Source organism: Anser cygnoides, chromosome 7, assembly GCF_040182565.1.
Source record: "Anser cygnoides isolate HZ-2024a breed goose chromosome 7, Taihu_goose_T2T_genome, whole genome shotgun sequence".
Classification (NCBI taxonomy): Eukaryota; Metazoa; Chordata; class Aves; order Anseriformes; family Anatidae; genus Anser; species Anser cygnoides.
The window spans coordinates 25,567,297-25,585,003 of NC_089879.1; the positions used below are offsets into that span (position 1 = coordinate 25,567,297).

A 17,707-nucleotide genomic window follows, 5' to 3' on the forward strand; every position below is an offset into this window, starting at 1 on the left:
CACTGATTTTTGTATGCACTGATTTAGCTACCCCAGCTTACTTCTCTCACAGCAGTGCGGCCCTGTCATGAGGCAGAGCTGGGAGAAGTTCCAGCATTCCCATCCGTAACAAAGACAACCCAGATGCTTAGTGAGAATACAGCTATTTTAATAATTGAAAGAGCAGCTCAGTATGTTTCTTGTTTATTATACATGGTTGCACAATCTGAGGCTGGTTAAATACAATCAGTTTTCAAAATCTCTTAGAATAGTCTCCAGATAACAACATGCAAGTGACCATGAAAATATTTGGCTTTTTACTTTATTCTTTTAAATTTCCATACAGGCACTTACATGAGGGAATTAAATTTGCTCTCAAAGATATTCATATTACAAGAAGTATTCTAGCATAAAGTACACAGAATCTTTGTCTGCTTTATCAAAGTGCCACAGTAATAAAACAGTTCTTACAGAAAAGTAATTCAGTAATTTGCTTACTCATAAAGTAAGGTTACCAATGACACTTGCACTGAAGTTGAGAAGTCTTGGTTTAAAGGCCAAGTGAACTACAAGCGCAAGTAGCCTTCCACACAGCAGGCTTCAGTTTATGCCCAAGCCCCATGTCTGATAACAGACTACATGCTCAACTGTGAGTAGATGAAGGCTAACTTATTTAAGCTATTTCTTCAAACACTAAATGCATACAAGATGATCAAGACAAACAATTTGCTGTGCTAGACAAGCTTCTAACAGTTTTGAGGCTTGCCTGGCTTGAAAATACCTTTCTAGAAGAGCACAAGAAGCATGTTTACCCTCATCACGGGCTTAGATGGATGAGGAAGAGGTTGTCCTTTGAAGATGTTTTGCCTTTCCTATCAAGACAATGAGGAACAATTGAAGACAATAGAAGCGTGAAACCAGGAGGAACCACATTTTGTGTATTCGCAAAATAATCAATGTTACTAGAGTTTATTTCATCAACGAGAGAAAGAATTACGTTCAGATACTTTACCCACTTGCCACCCAAAGGTGAAATCATGAGAACATCTCCAAAGTCACTCGTTACCGGGCAATGAACCCCCAACAGTCAGGAGCGACTCAGATGAAAGGCTTAAGGGAGGAATGGCAAAGTCAGAACTTGGGGGGAGAGAGAGCAAAGAAATTCAAAGCTTCTTAGAAACCTTGGTAAGGTGTCTGAAGGCTCCAGTTACAGTCATAGTGCATATACATGCAGCTTGAGTTAAACCCTGTCTAATATAGTGATGAGAAGTCTTAGGACAAGTCCACCATAAACCTTTTTAGTGTGATTTAGTCATTTGCCTTACTGCCATTTCAAAACAAAACAAATGCAAATAAGCAACATCGGAAAAAGACATGCAATAAACAACATGAGAAGGGAAATGCTTTTGTTTTCACTGTATAGGTGATCAGCAAAATCAAATACACCAGCCTACCATGCGTGGAAACAACTAGATTGAAGCTTATGCATATCCAAGTGCATATAACATTACCAAATAAAAGTAAATGTGCAGTATAAAATAGCTTAAGAAAGTTCCAGTGTTTGAGAAAGCACTTTATTTTAAAGGTATATACATACTTGAATGTTTAACTGAAGAATGTTTTAGTAGTATGGTAAATGCAGCACTGCAAGACGAAGGAAGACAGTTGTAATGGGAATTTTGGCCTTCTTTCCCCACAGGCTGCCGCCATCTTTAACCTGCTGAAGCATTGCAAAGTTTTTCGCCTCCTACCAGTTCACATTTCAGGTTGTTCAGCAGATGCTTGTGATTCTGGAGATTCAAATCGCTGGTGAAAGTTTGTTCGTTGTTTCCTCAGCTTCTCAGGCGCTTTTCTCCATAAAATTATTTCCTATTGGAGGAAGCAAACACTTTTGAACCAGCCATTTACCATTAAGCCAGTAGTATCAACTATCATCAGGATAAATTCCTAGATGGAATAGGCAAAGGCTTTTGAAAAACCTCTGGATCCCCATTATTTTCCATATGCACTTTCTGTTATGTAGTTAACAGAAAGATAACAATTTACATATTATCCATCATAGCCATTGTACGCTTCAGTTACCTTCTGTTTCCCACATACATCACCTTGTCTATTCTTTAGAAGAAAAATTCTGATATATATTGTCACAATCCACATGGCTTCATTCCAGTGACCTTTTTCATTATTTCTTTCCCCTAACAGGTCCTCAACTTTTGTTAGTGTTTCAGTCAATTATCTTGACCTTACTACAGTTTTGAACCTGAGATAATGCTGGGAAGGGACGTTATCTGTAGTAGTTAGAAAAGAGCAAGCACGGAAACGCATCTAACTCATTTTAGCCACAAAGTATATTGTCTGGATATTCACAGTACAAAATTCTTTCATGGCACTGAGCATTATATCCTTGCTGAAATAGTATCTGTCATACCTGCCTCCCTCCAGGACTTCCTTCAGCAAGCTAATATTTTCTATATGGCTTCCAATACATTCAACAGCAAAAACATTTATGCCATACATGAAGCATAGCTGAATATACATTCTAATGTATAGAATATCTAAAGCAGAATGTACAACACCCCAGAATTCTGAGGCAAAATCCCTATAGACCATACCTGTTGTTTAAAGTATCGTCTGTCTTCTTCATCCACAAGCACAAGATTTAAGAAGTACCTCACTGAAAATTTCTTGTTCACATCTCTCATTGTAGGAGTTGGGTCATAGCCTGCTAAGAAGAGTCTGATAGGAATCGATTCACCTTGAAAAGGAAAGTTTCAATTAGTTCCTGAAAACTGGGTAATAATCTCAGAAGCCACGCAAAATAAAGGCACCTTCCCAAGTTCTGTGCCTCTTCTTTCTGCAGGGGAAATGGGAACACCAGACTTCCAATATCTGAGGGAAGAGGACAAGAGTCCTCTCACCAGTAAGTCACTTGCACCTCATTAGGTTTCAGATTATTCAAGAGCTTTCCACACAGTCATCAGAACCAGCTCCCACTAGTAGTAGCAAGCAAGTAGGAGTCTAGATTAAAATTTGATCATCACACTTCGATGAGACCTAAGTTACATTACCTTGTGCTACTGAAGCACCTTCACAGTACTGCTGCCACCTGTGGCATCTACAAGCATTTGCATGTCTGAGTCCCAAAGTTATGCAGTTAACTGCTCAGAGCTGGAATGCTTGTTTAAAAAAAAAAAAAACACTGGCAAGCATGAAGTCAGAGGTAGAAGTGTTTTTGTCAGTAGAAGCATGGTAACCAAGCAAGACAAAAAGAAACTGCATCTTGAACTCTCTACAGCTGATCTACATCACAGAGTCGGGTTTAAACTGAAGTGATAAATTGATCAGTCAGAATTTTCAATGTTAAGTGAAAGAATTGCTACGGTCCCAAGTAAAATTCCTTAAGTTAGTGAAAATACCTGTTTTAAATAGGAAAATCCAGCATTATTACAGCAACCTAAGTAGAAAGGTGTTTTCTCCAATAAAAGTTCACACAAGTCACTCTCATAATCCACATATTTTTAGGCAGTTAACTAAGAATGCTTACCCTTCAAAACAGAATCACAAATATTTACCTTTAACTGGTGCACCATCCATTATTTCATACTTGGCAATGGTTTCAGTCTCTGTTGTGGTACTAGGTCCTGATAAAACAAGTTATCACTCTGAGAACACATGCTTCAGTTTTAAACATATCTACAAAGCTTTATCACAGCAATTTCTAGTCTGCAGCATTTAAATTACATACCACCAGATTATTTTTGTGCCTTTATTTTGTATTCACACAGTTAGAGTGAGCAAAGCCAGCTCCTAGACAGAGTAACTACTCTTTACTATCTCCTCCTAGCACTGACACAAAAGAGGCAGTAGCCAGTGCTTCAAGGGAGTCCTCAGTATGCAGGCTTTAAATAAAGGACAAGCATGCAGGGTAAGATTTGTGAAACTGGTTCTGTTCCGTGGGCAGTGCTCATAACTGACTCTGGTAGGCCATGACCAGACTAGATACTGGAGGAGTTGCCATCCAGCACAAGAGCCACCTTTCTCCAGTGTCTAGGTTAAAGCACTATCTAGTTTAGCCACAAAGCATGCAATCAAGTAGAGCTCTGTGCTATTCCTCTCTTACTACAGAGGCGTTCTTGAATTTCCACACAAACAACTCACTAAGGCCCCAGCCACTTGGGAAGGAAGTCGTGAGCCACAACCTTACTGCCTTCCTAGTCCCACAGTGTGCAAGCCCAACCTGCAATAATCGAGCTGTTTCTGCCTCAAAGCCCCTAGATGTTTTCATCACATCAGTTTTTGGCTGCCTGAAAATAATACATTTCTAGAGCAGAGGAGAGATTTCACGCCACTCTTTACCAAGCCCACTTCGCTAGCTTTACTCTGCAGAGGCAGAGAGGTCTTCAGGATGCATTTTACACCTCTTCCCTTGTTTGTTATCTATCAAAGCCGCTTAAGCTTCTGTATATTTTTTTGCAAAGGTTCCATTTACAATGGTTCAAGTTTGTGAGGCCAGCCTAACATCAAAGCCCCAAAACAATGCCACAGACCTCAAGTATGATAATCGCAGCACAAAATGCAAATGGTAGTCAAACATCAGTGAGGAAGAAGCACATCTTTTGGACTTTGTTTCTCTTACCAATTCCAGTAATCTCCTTTTTGATCAGCTGCAACTCCATGTGCTGAATTTTTATTCTCACTAAGAGGAAATAAATTTTCCCAACAATCACGTCCTTTAAGTGATACCTTTGAAACAACAGAACAAGAGGGGTTCATTAAATAAAAAAAACCCAACTTTTACACCTTCTTCAATCAATTTCTAGAGGCAGTTACCTTATCTGCCCCTTCATTACTCAGACCTCACTTCCCCACCAAGCTAAATATCTCAGCCACACTGGTGATATTAACACCTTTCTATGACTGCAGTATTGGTAAATGAAGTACTGTAGTTTTATTCGAAAATCATAAATGCAGAAATCAAGTCTTAAGCATCTGCAGTGACCTTCCTATTAGTACTGAAGGCAGAACAGGCAAGAAAGGCCATCATAATTAACCAGACAGCTCAATACCATAATCACAGAAAGTGTCGCTTTACTTTTCAACTCCCTAGTGCCACACTGTTCATCAAGTATTCCGTATCCTACCCTTTTCTACCAATTTACCTGAATGTGTTTCATTCTAAGTTACACTTACTTTGACTTATTGTATTCAAACTCTATATGAAGACAGTCTTCAATGCCCACTTCCATTTTAATGGAGTTGTTTACGTCTGGGTAGGTAGCAAGCTGGTGAACAATCAGATCATATTCTTTCACCATGTCTGACAGTCGTCTCACTATTGTCACTTTTAGAAAATATCTAGGAAGAAAGCCATAAAGGTAACAAGAATTACATAAGCAAACACCTTCATGTTCTGATGTACAGGTCATTCTTTCAAAGACCACAGTGCATTCTCTTTAAAACTGAGCAGAAAGGAAAGACACCAAAATATATGGACTATTTTCATTTGATTGAATTGAAAGAGTTTGATCCACATAAACATCATGTTGTAATATTGAGCAATTCCAAATAACATAGAAGAGGCATTCTCAACACTGTGAAAAAAGGCAAACTAGCTATTTGCTGTTATAAACGTGATTTAAAATCCAAGGAGTGTGGGGGCATGAGGGGGTAAGCACAATTGCTAAATTATGAAATATCCAGCAGGACAAGAGGGGAGAGAAGACCTAGCAGTTACAAACCTCAGTCGGACGTTGGCACCAATGTATGATTCATATGGCTTCTCAACCTGCATGAATTCAAAGTCATAGTTTCTGCTCTGGGTCAGTTCTCCAGGTAAGGCAAGTTCCTTCACTAAGTTCACAAATTCGTGAGTATTGCTTTTGTCGTTGAAGAGCTCTACAGTTGAGGAAGAGGAAAGTGGGTTTCAGTGTTTATTTTTAGCAAACAAAACTGTCTCTAATTTGCCAAGAGCAGATGGGAGAAGACAAAAGCAAGTAATTTGATTTGAGCAACACATTTGACCAGATGTTTTATCCAGCTTTTCAAAGTTATCTTCTGTTTTAGCAACTTACAGTAAGGATTCCTAAAGAGCCAATTGCAGTGAAGAAGAACACATACTTGAAGCTTCACTAACATGAAATTTATTTTTTCCCCCCCATTTCTTTAAATGACAGTTTAGCTAGATTTTTCAAGTACTTCTTGCCTTGCATCCTTTGTAAATAGCATAGCTCAGTTTTGGCTTCTGACATTTATTGCTGAAAGGACAAAACTTAAGCAAAGCAAGATTAGCCCATTAAGGACATGCCAGTGATCCCAAACGGTATCCCACAGGCCAACACCACCTATCAAATGGTTTATCATTACCGCTGATGTAAGTTGGTCATTTGAAAACAAGTTCTTAAGACATAAACATAAACACACCAGTATCACACAGCAACCACATTTCCAGTCACCAGACTAGACCACTGTGATTATTATTCATCTGTAGGTCTATGCCATGCAATCCTCACATAGATAAAAAGTTAGAGAAATATAACATCGTCATTAAAAGACTACCCGCTTTAGTACATTAAAACAGCTGCTCCACAATTCACACCTAAAAACATCAGGTAAGAACGTAAGTGGCAGTTGAAGTGGTTGTGCACAGACTGAAACATTCCAGAAGAGAATAAACAAACATGAACTTCACAGTTTATCACTGCAAATTTGATAGAAACTTATATGTTCACTAGTAACTGCTTATTTTCTGCTACAACCAGAAATAAAAGGCGCGCTTTGTTTGCTATGACAAGTGTTAAAATAACAAAAGGTCTGTTTCCTGTTGTATGTCCACTATTTTTTGTGCCAGTCAGAAAAATACTCTGAAGAGTAGGTTTAAAATATGTTTGTGATGTGCAGCTAGAGCTAGTCTCCATGTAGTGCAGAGAGAAGTCACACTAACAGGATGTTGTTTGTATTAACTATATTAAAACTTGAAAGGATACAAAGAATTATGAACAAGTAAAATAAGCAGTAGCTTAAGCCACTCCTGTGCAACTCCTTGAGAATTTCTAAAATTGTAGCACAAGAGAAAGACCCAGAAAGATATAGAGTTTGATAAACTCCATCAAGTTAAAGTCATTCAGAGAATACAAATCATCCATCAGAGTAGATGAACATGTATATACAACTATTAGAGGACAGACAACAGACTAAACAAAGCTGACATATGGGAGCTCTGTTTTTTCTCCTCGGCTTCTCAACACCTCATTTCCTTTGCACTGCTGTTTCACTCTACCAGCCTGCTTTTATGGCTCCACTGATCAGATCCTCGAAGCATAAAGCAGCAGGTGTCAGAACTCAGTCATACTTGCTGCACAACAGTTCACACGAAGGGTAATGAAGCCTACTGACTGAGCAGAAACAGAGCAATCTGTTAAATGCCAACCAAAAAGTCAATTTTATGAGGTTGAAACTTGAAGGTTTACTTCCAAGGGGGACAACAATGCAAAGAGCCCTCTAACAGAGAAAGAAGGTATTTCAGCATCACCCTCAAGAAGCTGAGGTTACTTGGACTGCTAAGAGGTTAGACACAGCCAAGATTCTTCACAGCTCAAAACAAGATTTGGATACAGTTAAGAGATAATTATGTTTATCATGTCAATACCACATCATCTTGCTAAAAAGCACACAGGTCCTGTGAAGCTTCAACGCTACTTTTTGTTAACAATACAAAATTATAGTTATTGCTTCTCTAAAACAAAGAATTATTTCCAGAAGTGTTTTACTGTAGGCTGTCCCATCATTTCTTTTCTCTCTCTTGTCTTTCAGAGCCAGAAATCAAGACTAGAATTAAGAAGTCTAGCACAATAGGTACACCTGGTATTTTGGCTTGAAACCTTAAACATGGACAAAAGGCACAAGCAGGAAAAAAACTAAGTGCTTTGAGTTGTTTTTTCAAAACAGGGTAATTTACCACCTATAATCAGTGGAGAACATTCTTAAGTTATAAATGAGTAGACTGAAATACATAAAGCTGAAACAATGTGTATCATGGTTCCGAGTTTAGTTTTCAGAAATCTCTAGTGGTTCTTAATCAAGTTCTTAGCCAGTCAGACAAAATACTTGCCAGCCCAGCTCTCCCTCACATGTACACATCCTCCCTTCCAGTGATTTTCGGACTAGCACAAATTAGTATGTCACTTGTGTTAAAATTAGTAGAATATAATCTTCCTTTGGCACTTGTCATCTACTAACCCGATCAGGTTGCAATGGTTCAGCCAAACTGCCGACAGTCGCATATGCAAAGTTCCACACACCACACCCACCTAACATCCCCTTCGTAGTTTCAAAACTCACCGATCTGTCCTACAAATTCAATTCTAATTCCTTGGTGCTCTAGTCTCTTCCCATGCTGTTTAAAGGAGATGTTCACCTACAAAGGCAAAAAAAAAATAGAGCAACAGTTAAAAGTTAATACTTTCACTTAATACATGGTCTTAGTAAAGGCATGTAGCAATTTCCTTTTTAAAAACTGCAAACTCTTCTCAACAGCACTACCTGAGCTTGAAAAGAACCAAGTCAAACAGCTCATTAAAAAATTAAGCATAACCAAGGCCCCACTAAAGCCTTTGAGAAAAATCTAGCCATCCATGAGACTGAACTTAGTGAGCAGCCTTGAAACCTTTGAGCCTCACAATTAGGAATCCAACCCCTAGCTTCAGTAGAGCTCACATAAGCCAGCAGTGACCTCCTTGCCATCTTTGAGAGCAGAGAGCTTCAAAACATTTTGAAGTCCAAAAAAGAACTCCCATTAGATGCATTCCTTTCAAGTCAAGTGCACTCAACTCCTTTCCTCAGCAGAAAGCCAAGTATTAGTTTGAGATAAATCAATGTTTCTGCACTAGGCAGCTACTACCAGAGAAAATCCTGTACCTTAAAATCCAATGTATCATTGATATCCGAGTAGAAAGCAAACCACTTGAATGACCTACCTCTGTGATGAAAAGAAGGGAAGAGACAGAGGGAAGCTGCCCTATAAATTACTGTTCTCCCAAACCCCCCGATCCCACTGTGCTGGTGTTAGTCAAAACTCAGGCCTCTCTCAGGACTTGCTGATATAAGCAAGAAGTCATTAGGTCAGTGAACACGTAAAAGCCAGTTCCTTCTGTTCGAGTTTGAGGCTTGTCTTGCAAGAGTTTCACATCCCTGAAAGGATCTTTGTAGAGAAGCAAGCTCTTACTGTGGAAAGATAACTTAAGAGCAGGAAGGTGCCCAGTGACAATCAGTCAGTCAAGACTGAACGAGGTATTTAGAAGTCAGTCCTAGAACCCAATAGCTGGCCCAAGCTTCTTGAAGGAGGAGTGAATCCTAACAGAAATATTCAGAGAATGACTCCAGTAAAACCAGTGATAGCAAGGACTTCTTGTGGGGGAATTCTGAGAGATGAGGAATCCCTCTGGTAATTTTAACTACATCTCCCCACCAAGAACTCCTGTTGACTCAACAGCCAGCTGAACGTAACATGCTGCCCCTCTGATGTAGTTCCAGAAACCACTTCAGGGCATGAAACGTAAGGCTTAGCTTCAGGGTATGCAAAGCAGGTTGGCTGCACCAGCCAAAATTACTCTTACACACAAGGGAGTTGTGGATTTCAGAGTTCAAGGGGAAGGGCGGGTCCCGTTTGGAATAACTTTCTTGTCAGAAGCAACGACAGGATTGCACATGGTCGCACAAACAGCTTATTCATAAAAACATGAAGACCAGAAAAGATTATCAGAAACAAACATGAACAAAAAATTGAAAAGGCTCAGTTCTGTCGGCTGCCTGAATAACTATGGTTAAAAAGACCAGATACAGGAAAGCAGTGTTTTCTTTCAGTAACAACACAACCTGAAATGGCCACGCTTGCTTATGTTTGTTCATTTCATTTCCTATATGCATTAGCAATCAGCGCAGTAATTAATAGCCACTCAAAAAAAAAAAGTTACCTTTCCTGAAACAGATTCACCATCATAGAAGAGAAAATGCTTTTCCACTTTACCATCTTCTGTTTTGATTTCTGCCGTTTTTCGTGTTTCAGCATCATTGAGAATAACGTCAATCTCACAAACGGGACTAAAGAAGCCTCCAAGAAAACTCTGGAATGACAAGAATTAGGTGAATTACTTCACAGAGGACACCCCATTTTAAATGCAGTATCTACTTGCAGCTGTGCACCTTATACTGGGGAAAACCCCTTGTGTTTCCATGAAATTACGAAGCCATTCTGCATTAAAGACCCAAGATATAGCAACAACAAAAGAGAGTTGTTCACTTAGCGAGTAACTGCAATCACAGCAACAAGCAGCAGTTGTACTTACAAAAATGTGACGTTTATTATTAAAGTATGCAGCATAGCTACCATTATTACTACTACATTAAAATGCTAATATTTGTTACTGTCGCAAACACAACTTTGGTTTCTGCCACTGCAACATTTCATCGTATTTACTGTTAAACCAGTGATTTCACTTTGAAAAAATTAATCCCTTCTAACCACACCAAAAAAAAAAAATCTTGTTAACAAATTTATTCCACCTGGGTGAGGATTTGAGCTATTATGCCAAAAAATATGCATTGTTTGATACCCACTATAACTTAATGCATAAACAGCAGTAACACGATGACCAGAAGTAAGAGGACTGATGGAGCAAAGCAAGGTGAGAAGAAACAGCTATCAGGGGAATATTACAGAAGGCCTAAAGGAACCTCCTGGCTGACAAAGTTCAATAAGGAACTTTTATTTGCTACCTCTTCCTACGCCCTGTAATTCTGTTCAGGAACAAAGAGAGCATTAGCAGGCTCAGGAGACAGCAGCTCTTCACACAATCTACCTTAACTACGCAACCCTGACATCAGATGATTCGCGTGTTCCAAGTCTACCTGTAATTCTGCTCCAGGCACCGATGCACTGTAAGCTTTAAATGTCTGTCCTCACCTTGCAACAGCATTCTCTGGGCATGAACTTTTGAGCGGTATCAGACAACAGAGCAGGGAAGATCATCCTTTGACCTTGCACAAACATTTCTTACAAGAAACTGAAAAACATGTTTAGCAGTTCTGTGGGAAACTCAACAAGGTTAGTGTGAAATCCCACATTTTTCCTAGGAATTAGGCACTAATCTGCTTTGACGTACTAAAGCAGACAACACTTTGCTGGTTCAGGATAACTTTTCTTTTTTTAAGAACACATTTTGGTTTGAGAAGTTACACTTGGTTCTCAATAAGAGCATCCACTTCAGCTAGTGGATTTTGGTATGCACAAAACAGTCATACTCATTTCACCAATTTAACCTCAAAAAGTGAATAAGCACGCACTCAAGGCGTTCTGGGGACCTCAAGTTTTAACTGTTTGATTAATAACCAAAAAAATCTAAAATACAGTTTAATATGAATGCAGCTGCCTAGCAGTAGAAACACTGAGTAACGTATTGCAAGACATGGTGCAACGTGGAGCTATAAAACAGCAATTCACACAAGACTAAACTGACTTGGGGTTTGTTCAAAAAGCAAGCAGCCCTAATTCCATCCACAAAGATGTACGTAGCTCAGTAACTGAAGCCTGGTCACATATACTTCAGATTCTCTGAAGAAAGCAAAAGCAGTCAAGCAGGTAGGTGGTCAATCCTATAACTGAGCGGTCCTCCAAGTTTCTGCCAAGCACATATGTGCATTCACTGCTCAAACAAGAAATTAGGGTGTTGTGTTGCTTTTAAAAAGTGACTGCACATTAGAATTGTTCTTGAATTTGGGTCCTTGGAGAGAGGAACAGAGAAAGAAGAAAACTTCACCAAGAATTCCAGATCATTGGGCTATTTTTATCTGTGACAAGTTATTTTATCATACCCATATTTTTTTTCTTTAGTTCTGTACTTGTTGTCCAGATTTGCCTTATAGTTTTGCCCCAAGCTAAGCAGGGAAGCATACTACCTTTCAGTAAGCATTACACGAGATGTTTACATAGCACCTTCCACATTTTGAAGCCCCTTAAAGCAGCGGGCAGACCTGGCACACCACTTCCGAAGGCTCTGTCCGAGTCTATTTCACCCAAATCCTCAGCAATGAGCCACGACCTCATGTGGAGAGGCCGAGAACACACGGAATAAAGGCACCAGCCGCTGCTATCTCCTCCGCTTGCTACCAAAGATACCGCCGCAGGGCAACTGCGCGCGACGAGAAGTTTATTTTCAGAAGCCGTAATAGGGTTTATTAGCATAATAATGACAGAAGCCGGGTTTTACGGAGCTGGCCAAACGCTGCCCTACGCCTCAGGCTTGGTGCCAAAGGGTGGGCAGAGGCTGTGCTCCTGCGGGCCCGCGGCCACCCCGCCGCGCTGAGGGACCCGAGGGGCCCCCGGGGCAGCCCCAACGAGCCTCTGCGGGCCCCCGCACGCCGCAGAAGCCCTCGGGGCGCCCCCCACCCCTCAGCCCTTCCGCTAAGCAGCCCCCAGCCCTCTCTCGGCCGTTTTTAACCCGTTTTTAACCCGTTGCAGCCCGTTCTCCCCCCGCCCCCCCTGAGGCGGCCCCTGAGGGCCGGCGGTTGGCGCCCCGCGGCCCGGCCCCGCCCCGCCCCCACTCACCATGGCCGCTGCCCGCTGCCCGCCGCCGCCGCCGCCGCGCGCCACCAGCCCCCGGCCCGCGCCCCTGTCATGTGACCCTCCGGGCCGCCACGCCACGCCACGCCCACGCTCCGCCCCGCCCCCGGCACGTGACCAGCCCGGCCCGCCCGCGGGGCGGGAAGGGGCGGCGCATGCGCGGAGGGAAGGGGCGGGAACGGGCGGCTGTGGTGGGCGGGGGGAGGGGCAGGGGGAGGGGATGGCGTCGCTGAGGGGGGGCGGTGGTTGTGCCAGAACAGACCGGTGTTCAGCCCTAATAAACGCTTTTAATGTATCAAAACAGCCCAGTATTCAGCCCTAATAAACGCTTTTAATGTAGCAAAACAAGACAGCGTCCAGCCCTAATAAAGACATTTAATGAGTGAAAGCCGTAACAGTTATAAGGCAACGGTTTTTATTGAGCGGTGGTAGGGGATGGTCCTGTCATGGCGGCCAGGGCCTTAGAGGAGCAGAGCCTCCTCTGACAGCTGCAGCCCCAGCTCCGGTGGCAGCTCCGGTCTCCGGGCCGCCCGGGGAGCCGGGATGGCCTCGGCTCCTGACCCCGAGGAAGGCTCCATCTCCGGTGCTGTGTCCAAGCCAGAGCCCGATTCCTCCTCGGAGAGTGGGAAGATGTCACTCAGCTCCTGGTAGCTCTTCATCCTGAAACGCCAGGAAGCAGCGGGTTCATTATAATTCACCATTTCCCTCATTATTCACTAAATATCACGCTCATGGGGCCAGACGAGCCATAGCCCTGCATGTCCATGGCACCGTTAGCACTTACAGGGACGGGTCGGCCATGGGAGGGAGGATCCTGTTGGCGCTGTCGTCAGGCAGGTGGAACCAGGGCCCCTTCTCCTCGATGCAGTTGGGGGACCAGGCGTCGGGCCGGCACCTCACCCTCTTGTACCGCGCCTTCTGCATGGGGGCACCTGTGGGAGCAGCCCACGTTAATCGCCCGCACCCACCAATCCCGACGTGTGTGTTGCGTCGCCAAAATTACCCAAATCCACTGCCTCGGCTCAGTGCCCCCCGGGCCAACGCTGATGAACAAGACCTCCAAAATTACCGGAAGGAGAAAATGGGGATGGAAGCAACAGTACAGCATCTTTCTTTCTAGTTTCATTTAATTAACTTGTTCTGAAGCCTCCTGGCACATCCTCCTCCTTTTGGCACTCTATGTAATTTTTCTCAGTTTCTTGGGAATTTCTGTCTGTAATTACGGCTCTCTATTGCTCCATATATTGCCACAATGTGCTAGATGACTTTCAGCTTCCTCCTACACACTTCTGTCAGAGAAAAAGTCTCTCAGGTAGGATTTCCTGCTGCTTTCGCAGCATATTCCCTTTTCTTATTTATTTCTCTTAGCGTCTTATGAAGGTTTTTTATAACAACAGTGGCAACAAAAGAAACAACCGCAGCTGAATACTTTGTAAATAAGCTTTATACAGAAATCAGGCTCTAAGCTCCGAAAGCTCATCCTCAGAGCAGAAACAGCAGTAGGTGCATAATGAAAGCTTCTCACTGCCATAGCCATAGTTTGCCATAGTTTGGCAAGAAATTATACTACACATGGTTGGTAAGTGCCACTCTCTTGCAAGAAGGGAATCCACAGGGCATTTGTCATCATGAATCAACATTTCCTTTTCGTTGTTTTAGTGCTGCGTGTTGCAATTTTTTCTGTACTGAATAAACCGTTTAATTTCCTCACACTTACGTCCGATTTCGTTTCCTGCCCCCCACAAGTAGACCAGCGGAGTTATGACATGGGGACTGCAACAGGCTTACTCTATAGCTGCATAATGGAATATCAGGACATAACCGGACCCTTGAGAAAGGGCTGGTTAAAAATATCTATATTGGCATATATTGGATATATGTGTACATAGAGTAGCTTATTTTACAAAGTCTTCTTCTTATACGGGCTGGGTGAGGGACGCAGAAATGTTCCACTAGCAAAAGGCATCTTTTCTTCCAATTCTCCCTTCAGAAAACAAGAAGCTAGCAAAGCAGGTTTCCTAAGCAGACCTCGTTCCTCCCAGAAGAAGGTCAATTTGAAATATTCTCCCTTAAATTTGGAGGCTGCTTCACTGGCCCACACTGCCTCACCCAGAAAGAGGATTACAGAGAGAACAACCGCTCGGCGTTACCTTGTGCTGTGCATCCCACAAAGAGGATTACACAAACAGCCAGGAAAATCCTCCTGCTACATCTGACTGGGAGCTGCATTTTGGCCGGCATTCCTCCTCTCCCCGCCAGCCTCCGCTGCGGCCTCGCGCTTCAGAAATACAGTGAGGCGAGGAGACCGACTTTTAGACAAGGTTTCCGAAACCTCAAACCCAACCCATAACCTGCGTCACTGCTTCCTGATTGACTGAAGTGAGGCATCTGTGGAAAAGCCCAGTGCTCTGGCCCCCCAGTTCCCCACCGGGCACCGAAATCCCCACTCCGGTGCTGCCCGCAGGCAAAGGCAAACCCACGACAAGCCCACCAGGCACACGGTTCAGGCACGCATCCCTGCCCACTGCTCTTTCCTCCAGCCCACCGTGTTTTTGCATTGGCAGCTTTTTCGTTGGGATTAAACCAGCCGGGCTTGAGTTTAGCCAAGAATAAATCAGGCACGAGAAGGCAATGGCAGTGGTGGGGTTTTTCTTACTCATACCACTCCCCACCAGGTTAACCCAGGCAGAGATGTGGGGGCCAGCATGCTGCCAGCACCTCCCGCAGCACCGCGGCCAGCAGCACAAGCTGTCTGTGGTGAATCTATTTTTATGAGGTGGAAAGTCCACCGGGGCCCCGGCGGTGCTTCTGGTGAGCGGTGACTTTCCCTGTGATGCTCCCTTGGATTCACTGCCCGACAAGGGGCTGAGAATTCTTGCCATTTATTTTTGCATTTCCACACATGGTTTTTCCAGCATGGGAAAACCAGGAGACTCTAAGCTAGCAAGTACAGACTTGCGGGCAGCAGTTATTTGTACCGACTTTTTCTCTACTTTGTATTTTTAGCATCAACTCTGTGTTGGTTTTTGTTTTCGTTTTTTTTTTTTTTTTTTTTTTTTTCTTTTGAGGTGGTGCTCAGCATCAATAGGAAATGGAGCAAACACACGCAGGGTCCCACAGCCCCAGCCCACGGAAGTCGTTCCTGCCATCACACCTCTGACTTTCCGCTGGTCACGGGCTCACGGAACCTTCCCAGGTCCCCCACGGGAGCAGGCCCCACAGGGCTGTGTCCGCGTGGGCAGGGGAACAGATCACAGCCCCCTGTGCAACAGTGATAACCTTGAAACGTGCCATTGTATGGCTATCGGAGTGTCTTACTGCCGCGGTGCTGAAGCACTGCTGCTGCTTTCAAATCACATGTAAAGCAGATTAAGGGCTTTGCATTTTTCTAAGGCATTAATTTGGGGGCAGGGAGAGAGAGGGGGCTGCTTCTGGCCCCTTGCGCAGACACATGGGACTCTTCCTGATGTGCTCGAAATGCCTGGAAATAGCCCCAAAGCAGAGAAGAAACATCTCAAAATCTCAAGTGATGAACCACTCCTCAGTCATAACTCTCAGGGCTGTTTTATCTCCCAGTTTACCTCAGGAGTGATGAGTAATTTGTAACATCACTACATTGGGACCACACTGTGTGAGTGCCCAGCGTGAGAGCAGCTATCCTGCCATTGACAACAGGGGATTTAGGGCAAGAAAATTCCCTCCTGGTGGCCCCGTATCATGCAGGTACAGGGGTGAGGCATTGTCCACCCAGATGGGGGTCCTGATAAAGAAGTTTCTCATTCATAACTGCTCAGAAATCAGATAAACCCCAACTGCTGCGGGGTCACTGCATGCTCAGGGGTTGCTGTTATCTACATAAACATATTACACATCGATGCATTACCTGTAGGTCACTGTGCTGGGGATTGGTGGTACAGAAAGGCTACACTCGTGCTGATCAGCACTGGAAAAGAGGCTAAAGGGAGAAGGATGGCCACAGGCATCACAGCTCGACTGAAGGATGCTTTCTCCCACCAGTTCATGTCCAAACAACCAGCCTTTGGGGGCTGAAAGTAAGAGCATGTCCCACCCCAAAATAACAAAGAGCTGATGAACCCAGGAGGTAAATTTGGGTCCCTTGAGGGGATTTCTAAGTCCAGCCCGGAGCCAGGATGGATCCTCAACCCTGGCTGTGCCTGAGCCCAGCGCCTGGGATGCTGGAGCACAGCAGCCCGCACAGCACACGGCATCCCTCTGCCTCTCGTGCCGTAGCCTCTTGCCTCCAAGGGCAGTATCAGGACCTGGCCCATGAAGATAAGAAAGATTCAGATCTCACAAGAAGTCATTACCGCTCACATGCGTTGCACAGAAATCTGACGTTTGCTGCCATCTAGATTGCGCAGAAGAGCAGCTCCCTGTTTTTTCCCATGATAAAGGCCAACAGACACCCAGAGAGAAATCGTTGCTCAAAAGCCACAGCTGCACGGGCACCGAGTACTACGGATGGTTCACAGGAAGCTGCCACCAGCGATCTTGGCTCTGTCAAAAACATTGGCTGAAGAACAGGCCCTTCCCTCAGAAGGCAAAAAGCAGCTTTCCCCTGTGGTGCAGGCTGTGGCGCTTCCTGCTTTCACATGCTGAAGCCCAAAGCAGCAGGAGGCTTTCACTGTAGGAATTAAAATGGGTTCAGGATGGAGATAGATTGAAGTTATACATACTCAAGCAACTGAATGGCCAAACCGTATGGAGACGAAATGAGGAACTTGCGCTGGCCTCAGCCTCCCTTGCGGTCAAGAGTGGCTTTTAGGGCAGTTGAGGACCTCAAACAGGGCTCTGCCAGCCTGGGACTGGATTCATCCCATTTGATGCTTCCAGCAAACGGCGCAGTAGGGTTAGGACAGGCTGATGAGGGTGGTCACACTCAAGAGACCCTCATGCTAGCAGAACTTTGTGCCTTTATGGTGTAGAGAGAGGTGTGTTCTTACTAAAGCCCTAAGTAGCATAGGCAGCTTGGCACCATAAAAAATAAGACAAAGCACATGGAGAAGTTCAGAAAAAGGATTTGAGAGTTATTTGCAAATACAGGAGGTTATGTTGTTCTTTATCATCCCCTCCTCTCCCTGAGCCTGCAGACCA

The 17,707-nt window shown here is 43.8% G+C and overlaps 2 protein-coding genes across 2 annotated transcripts; both read right to left on the reverse strand.

Moving 5' to 3' along the window:
- Positions 1–131: 131 nt before the first annotated feature.
- VPS26A (VPS26 retromer complex component A) lies at positions 132–12,737 on the reverse strand. The gene is made up of 9 exons (XM_067000193.1): positions 12,578–12,737; positions 9,948–10,097; positions 8,317–8,392; positions 5,718–5,874; positions 5,170–5,334; positions 4,616–4,722; positions 3,552–3,620; positions 2,592–2,734; positions 132–1,848 (listed from the first exon to the last, which is right to left on the reverse strand). The coding sequence occupies exons 1-9, from the start codon at positions 12,578–12,580 to the stop codon at positions 1,735–1,737; spliced, it is 984 nt and encodes a 327-aa protein (XP_066856294.1). The 5' UTR covers positions 12,581–12,737; the 3' UTR covers positions 132–1,734.
- A 210-nt stretch (positions 12,738–12,947) lies between these two features.
- SRGN (serglycin) lies at positions 12,948–14,909 on the reverse strand. Its single transcript, XM_013178710.3, has 3 exons — positions 14,743–14,909; positions 13,377–13,524; positions 12,948–13,252 (listed from the first exon to the last, which is right to left on the reverse strand). Exons 1-3 carry the CDS (start codon positions 14,831–14,833, stop codon positions 13,054–13,056), a joined length of 438 nt encoding a protein of 145 aa, XP_013034164.2. The 5' UTR covers positions 14,834–14,909; the 3' UTR covers positions 12,948–13,053.
- Positions 14,910–17,707: the final 2,798 nt, after the last annotated feature.